Source organism: Cynara cardunculus (assembly GCF_001531365.2).
Source record: "Cynara cardunculus var. scolymus isolate 2C chromosome LG 6, CcrdV1, whole genome shotgun sequence".
Lineage (NCBI taxonomy): Eukaryota > Viridiplantae > Streptophyta > Magnoliopsida > Asterales > Asteraceae > Cynara > Cynara cardunculus.
In genome coordinates, this window is record NC_037533.1 from 408,412 (window position 1) to 415,975 (window position 7,564).

Here is a 7,564-nt window from a genome sequence, read left to right on the forward strand (position 1 = left end):
CGGAGATGTAACACAGTGGTATCACAATGCATCTTATATGTGCTTGGGTATCACATTGTGTCTTTTGTTTAACAGAGTCAATATTTTTAGGTATCACACTGAGGTCGTTTGTGTGGTCGATTGGAGATGTAACACAGTGGTATCACAATGCATCTTATATGTGCTTGGGTATCACATTGTATCTTTTGTTTAACAGAGTCAATATTTTTAGGTATCACTGGAGGACGGTGGCTAGAAAACGGAGGCCGGAAACCGGAGGATGGGGGACAGAGAGAGAAGAGAGAAGAGAGGAGATAGGAGAGTTTTAAAATACCTTAAATGTCCGTGCATTAAAATTTTAATTCAAAATTACCAAAATTATAAACTTCCTAATTTATCTATTGATTTGTGGTTGAGATTGGATCTCACGGTTATCACAAACTAGTCAATTCTCCCTTGAATAGGCCCCTATATATATAATCGTAAGTTCATTTGAGAAGTGGTAAGTATTTGATAAATAGAGAAGTGATCATAGTCTTTCATCTGGTCAAAATTTGTTGTTTTGACTGTGAAGCACAGAATAATTCCTCTATGGTATACGAAAGATAGAGGGGTAGTTTTGTAACTTTTACAAATAGGCGGCAAAACAAGTGTATATGTGAACCTGTGTAATTCACATATGAACCCGTGTGATTCATATATGAACTAATTAACTTATTCGCATATGAACTATAGGTTCACATATGCACTTGTTTTCCACATATTTATAAAAGTTATTAAACTACCCCTCAACCAATCAAAGTCGTAATTCTTGACTACTCAAAGTCGTAATCTTTAACCAGTCAAAGCAACAATTTGTTATGAATCTTGACCATATGAAAGGATATGATCACTTCTTTACTTCTCAAATACTTACCAATTCTTAAATGAACCTCTCTCTCTCTCTCTATATATATATATATATATATATAGAGAGAGAGAGAGAGAGAGAAACAGAGAAAGATTCAAATTAGACGGTTGAATATGGTAAGAATGTGCCAAGGGATGTTTATATGTTGATTATTAAAAAAAATACATTTGAATATATGCATATGTAAACTCATATGAATAATTTGTAACATGAGTTGATATATGTATTTTCAAATGGATTGTTTTAGATTTTTTTCACACATGAACTTTTCTATTGCATCAGCTTACCATATTTAGCTTTTTTGGTGTCCGTACCTAACACAATTATTACTCTAATGCTAATTAGCACAAGTACCTAGAAAACCGACAATCCATGTCTGAGTGTTATGTTTTTCTCAACGACAACCAAAAATAGTGATGTTTTATATATGAAACAACAACAAAGAATAGTGATATTTCATATAAGCAACGAGGAACAATAATGTTTTAACACAATAATGATGAAATTCGGAGGGCGTATAACGAGGAAAAATTATTGTTGTTCGTATGAAGGAATTTCTTGGAAAATTGGTTAGTTCTACTCAATCTTCTTTCATCCCTGGGAGGCGTATTTCGGATAACATCTTGATGGCCCATGAACTTATGTCGGGGTATCAGGGCCATTCTAGACATCCTTGTTGTTTGTTCAAAATTGATATTCAGAAAGCATATGATACGGTATGGTCTTTTCTTAAGAACATGCTCAGTGGCTTTGGGTTTCACCCGGTTATGGTGCGATGAATAGAAGAATTGGTACAAACCGCCTCTTATTCTATTTCTTTGAATGGTGCTTTTTTCTATTTTTTTCAAAGGAGGTCGGGGTATAAGGCAAGGATACCCTATCTCTCCTTATCTTTTAACAATATTTATTACTTTGATTTTATAGCAGTACATACGCGAAGATCCTTCTTTTGGCTTCCATAAAGGGTGTAGAGCTTTGAATCTGACTCGTCTTTGTTTTGCTAATGACCTGTTTGTGTTTACTAGAGGTGATGTGGCTTCTGTGGATGTCATGAAACATGCATTTCAGGAATTCAAGAAGAGATCGGGCCTTGCCCCGAGTTTAGCTAAAAGTGAAGTATTTTTTGGCAATGTCCCGGAGGATGCCAAATATGCCATTATGGAATGACTTCCGTTTAGGGAAAGTAAGTTTCCTTATCGTTATCTTGGTGTTCCCTATCTCCCTTGAAGTTGAAGGTGGCGGATTTTGAAATCCTTGTTACGAAGGTTAAATTTCGTATCCAAAATTGGAAGGCTAAATTCCTTTTTTATGGTGGTCGATGCCAACTCATCCAATCAGTACTGGGCTCTCTCCAACTCTATTGGATGTCGGTGTTCCTTATTCCTTCGTTTGTTATTCATGAAATTGAAGGTCTTTTTCGGGACTTCCTGTGGGTTCAAGGGGGAAATGCTAGGGGACGTTATTGAATAGCCTATTATGAGGTTTGTATGCCCAAGTCGTGTGGGGTTCTTGGTATTAAAAGATTGGCTACTTGGAATTGTGCCTTACTAACATCGCATGTTTGGGACCTGTTACAGAGAAGAGATTCAGTTTGGGTCAAGTGGATTCATGAAAATCGTTTACAACATATTCATTTCTAGCTATTTCAGAAAAACCAAAAGTCTTCTTGGGTTTGGTAAGATACTGGATATTAGAGAATCCATTCGGCCACACTTCTTTGTTCAAATTGATGATGGAAGTAATACAAATGCTTGGGAGGACAACTGGCTCCCTATTGGCCCTCTTTCACATATCCTTTCTTACAGGAGTATTCATAGGAGTAGTTTCGATGCAAACTCTTCTATTTTGGAGGTTGTTAACAATTTGGATGGTTGTTGGCCACCTGATTGGAATAGTAGCGTTCTAAACCTTTCAACTTGCAATATCCCCCAAATTCAGTCTGATGCCCGTGATAAAGTATTATGGCTGATTTCTTATAATGCTTTAGTTTCATTCGCGGTTCGAGAAGTTTGGGGATCCTTGGATGGTGTTTATGACGCGGTAGATTAGCATAAGCATGTATGGTTTAAGGGATGTATTCCTAAACATTCATTTTGCATGTGGCTTGCTTGTCGTCTTCGGCTTCCCACTCAGGACCGTATGAGGGCTTGGAAGGATGACCCTCCGGATTTGATTTGTCCTATGTGCCATTATTGCATGGATTCTCATAACCAGTTGTTCTTTGAGTGTGGTTTTCTCATGGAAATTTGGACTATTGTTAAACAAGAAGCTGGGATGGTGGCTGATGATACTTGGAGCGATATTCTTCATGACATCTCGAGTGGGAGGAGTAAAATTCGGTCTTCTATACATAAGCCCTCCCTTGCGACTTCTATTCATCATGTTTGGAGAGAGCGCAATTGAAGACTCTTTCAGAATCAAAGGAGGAATTTTGTTCAGATTGCTAAAGAAATTGGCGATGTGGTTTTGGCACGCCTAGCTTGGAGGTATCATGGAAGAAGAGTTGTGAGTATTATTAGTGATGGTAAGTCCTAGTTCTGGGGAGTGGTTTGTTTGGCTTGGTAGTTGGTCTTTTCTATGGTTACATTTGTTTGGGATCCTCTTTTGTATGTGTTTTGCTTCTATTTCCTTGTGTTTGTTTTGGCTTATTTTTGTCTGGTATGGGGAGGTCATCTGTTTTTACTGTTCCTGATGGCTTTGCCTTTTGTCTTGTAAGCTTGTTTCTTCGTTTTAATGCATTTGCCAGGAGTGTTGTCCTTTCCAAAAAAAAAAAAAAAGAACAATAATGTTTTACATATGAAACAACAAAGAGCAGTCATCAAAAAAAAAAAAGAATAAAACACAAATTAATGAGGTTTCAAGAAGTTTACAGTGAGATAGTTGATATTTCACAGGATTTCTTAGAATATGTTTATAATATTTAGAATATGTTAAAGATATTTGTTTTGTAAGAATTAATTAATAGGAGACTTTTATTTGAGAACCCATTAAAATATGATAACCTTGAGAACTAGTGCATCTTGTCTATTTTACATGATTTTTTTCATCTATAGGTTGGATTCAGTGTATTGATTAACATATATTTGTTTCACAATATTCACATTTTTATATGTTTATGAAACAAAAAGTACAACTAAAAAGTTTCACACTGTAAATCGAATATACATATAAAACAAACACATTGTGAAACAAATATATATTAATCAATATATTGAATTCTAGCTTTAATTGAAAAAATCATATGAAACAATGTCTTGCACTAATAGTTCTCATAGTTATCACAATACATAGAGTTCTCATATGATTAAGTCACTCAATTAATAATAGATAATTTAATTTTTTTTCTATAATTATTTATGATTTATTTTTATATACATAATAGAATTCAATTCTTTTTCAAATCCTACAAATCAAACACATTAAAAAATATATTTTTAGAAAATGTAAATTCATCAAAAACATTAGATCAAAAATCAAAGGTATTAAAAATAAAAGAATTACAAATAGAATTAATTAAGAACAGCTACTTTTGTTCTACGGACAGATGTATTTGCCCTATATTTTTAATAATTTATATTCTTTTTCATACATATGATATAACCAGCTAGAATAAATAAATTATTTTAATTAAATAAATTCCAATTACTAAAAGTAATCAAAGCGCTAATCATAACGCCACCCTTTTTGCCAACTCTCATAACTTAATCATATCGAAATTTTTGTCCATCTGTTGAAATCATCATCCATAACATCACTTTAATTTTTTTTTATCACAACGCTCCTATAAAATATATTTGCTATTTAATAGAATATATGAATATAGTATTTTCTTTTTATTCCATAATAAATGTTCTCGATAAAAATGATATATTGTTTTTAAATTTGTAATTATTAGACTTTTTAATTAATTAAAATACATTTTTTATCCTTAATAATAAAGAGATAAATTTTTCCAAAGTATAATAGGAAAGTGAAACACTATGTTTTGAAATAAATTAAAATAGAAATATGGACATTTATTTTGGGATATAGAGAACATAAACACATTATAGCGCATTCACCAAAATGGTCTTCTTTCACTTTAGGATTGTTTCCGGAAATTCGAAATAACGAGTCACCATTGATAATGACATATTATTGTTGCATATCTCGTTTGTACGCATCTTGGATCTACTACTAGAAATTCAATATGCGCGTATTCTCAACATTTAAGGAGTTTTTGCCACATAAGGATACTTGTGTGATTACGTAATGGTCACGTCTGGGAGCAGTTTGGATCGAAACCCCGATCTTTTTTACAATCTCTAGCTGAATGAATTCTTCAGAGGACGTTAATAATTTAAGTAGAGTTAGGAGTTTGTGACAACTCGCGTCATATTGGTAGAAAGGTGTAGTAAGTGCTCTCATTTAAGTGGGTGAAGGTTTCAAAAACCCATCCCACATCGATAGAAAAATGACATTTGTGAATTTCTTACAAGTCTCAAGTTGTGGTTTACTAATGACTTGCTTTCACGTTGATTCTTATCAGGTTAGTTCATTGTTTGGGATTTGTAATGCTACAAATTTGTCCCACTTTTTCGCTCTAATTTGAGCGGCCGAAATTGAATTTGCAATGATGATCCAACGATACAAGCTTCATTTATATTGATATATTCTAATAGGATATTCTAAAACATTTAGTTTGTATCACATTTTCTACACCTCCAGGAAGGTGTTACAGAAATATAACTACAAAACATACTAAAGGGATTAACATTAAACATTCAATCTCAATATTGAACTAAAAGTTTGAATTTTTTTTCCCTAAACATTACATCAATCCAAACTCATACATATATATATATATATATACATATATATATATATATATATATATAGTGAAACTATCAAACTGAATTACAGATATCAAGCAAGCTATCCCATGCATATTGGACTAGTTAATTAGTTTAACATATTTAATTAAAAAAATAGTCTAACAAAGAACTAGCTAGGTGAACAATGTCAAGCCCTTCCCCTTCCTAGAGCTCACATGACTTCCTCATGAGATACATGAGAATTGTCAACTTATATGACTACATGTTGTTAGTAAATAACAAACATTGCTGACAAAATACTGGAAATTAAAGGTTGATCGTATAAAAATTAACTGGTCATATGGAAATACATAAACTATTTGTTGTTCTCTAATCTATGCATCGTGCATAAAAATACTCTTGCTCAATTCAAACTTCATTTACTGGTTTCCGACAAAGGGATCGGTTATGGAAACTATTATACCTTACTTAACCTACCTACGTGTACATGTTGTATAAGATCCACATTGGTTGGGGAGGGGAACAAAGGTCTTCTTATAAGCTATAAGGGGCTTCATACCTCCTCTATCAGAAGCGTTTTAAAACCGTGACTCCAGATGTGTGGAAAAAGTGGACAATATCTGGTACGGTTAGCCTAAGATGTTACAGATGGTATTAGAGCCGTGAACATGACTGATGCGTAACGAGGACGTTGGGCTCCCAAGATGGTGAATTGTAAGATCCCACATTGGTTGGGGAGGGAAACAAAGGTCGCCTTATAAAGGACTTGATACCTTCTCTATCAAATGCGTTTTAAACCATGATTCCAAGTGCGTGAACAAAACGAACAATATCTGGTATGGTTAGTTTGAGATGTTACATGTTGGCATGTAGCAAAACTTTAAAAAAATCAGTTCATGATAATATAGATCAATAGAAGAGTCATTTCTAATCCACGCAAAAGTAAATAACTAAGCATAAACATACATTGCATAAAATGGAAATATGCACCAAAACAATTAAAACTATAAGTAGTACAATGCATAAACTAGATATATTATACTCGTATAAATTCTTTTGGAACACAGATCATGAAAATTGTCCAGTATTACGGAATGAACCACAACTGATTATCTAATCACTTTCTTATTCACTCATCTTTTACTAAGTAGAAACCAAAGCGGAAATTAGCATAAAAAAATTCATAGTTCGTATTTACTACTTACATGTCGCTGGACGTTTGATTAAGCACATTTTTCATTTTCACAAAGAATGCAAACCCTATTCAACTGATTTAGAGGTTGTTTACCCAAAGACTTATTGGTGAGAGTCAATAATGTCATTTACTTTACCCGATAAAATTATAATTTATCAAAACGGCATCATATGCAACAATTTATCCGGGTAAATGATGCCACCCTCATTTATAGGATAAAACTATTGGTCTTTGTCATTACTCTTACCTATTAAGATTCTAGATACTTGTCATGTGCATCCATTAAGGTAAATGACTAGGTAAGCATTTAATAAATGACCCCTTAGTTTAATATAAGCTATTCAAATGTTAAAGTAATATAAGAATAATCATGATATACATAATTAAATGAGTAATAAAAAGTCATATCAAACATAAATTGACACATTAGCATTACTAGAAGGGTACGTGTAATGTAACGAGATATATATCTATTTTAATGTTTCGTTTTATTTCGTTTTTGTAGATGTTTTAATATGGTGTTTATGTGGTTTTGAAAAAAGAATAATGTTTTTATTTTTAAATAAGATATAAGTTAGAAGATATCATAAAATTTCGAAAATAAATATATCAATATTACTATCAAATTAACTATTTAAAAGTTTTTTTTTTGTGTAATTCCTTTAA

The 7,564-nt window shown here is 32.8% G+C and overlaps 1 protein-coding gene across 1 annotated transcript; it reads left to right on the forward strand.

Moving 5' to 3' along the window:
* Nucleotides 1-2,365: 2,365 nt before the first annotated feature.
* Nucleotides 2,366-3,292, forward strand: LOC112514711. The gene is made up of 3 exons (XM_025121309.1): nt 2,366-2,370; nt 2,467-2,929; nt 3,023-3,292. Exons 1-3 carry the CDS (start codon nt 2,366-2,368, stop codon nt 3,290-3,292), a joined length of 738 nt encoding a protein of 245 aa, XP_024977077.1.
* Nucleotides 3,293-7,564: the final 4,272 nt, after the last annotated feature.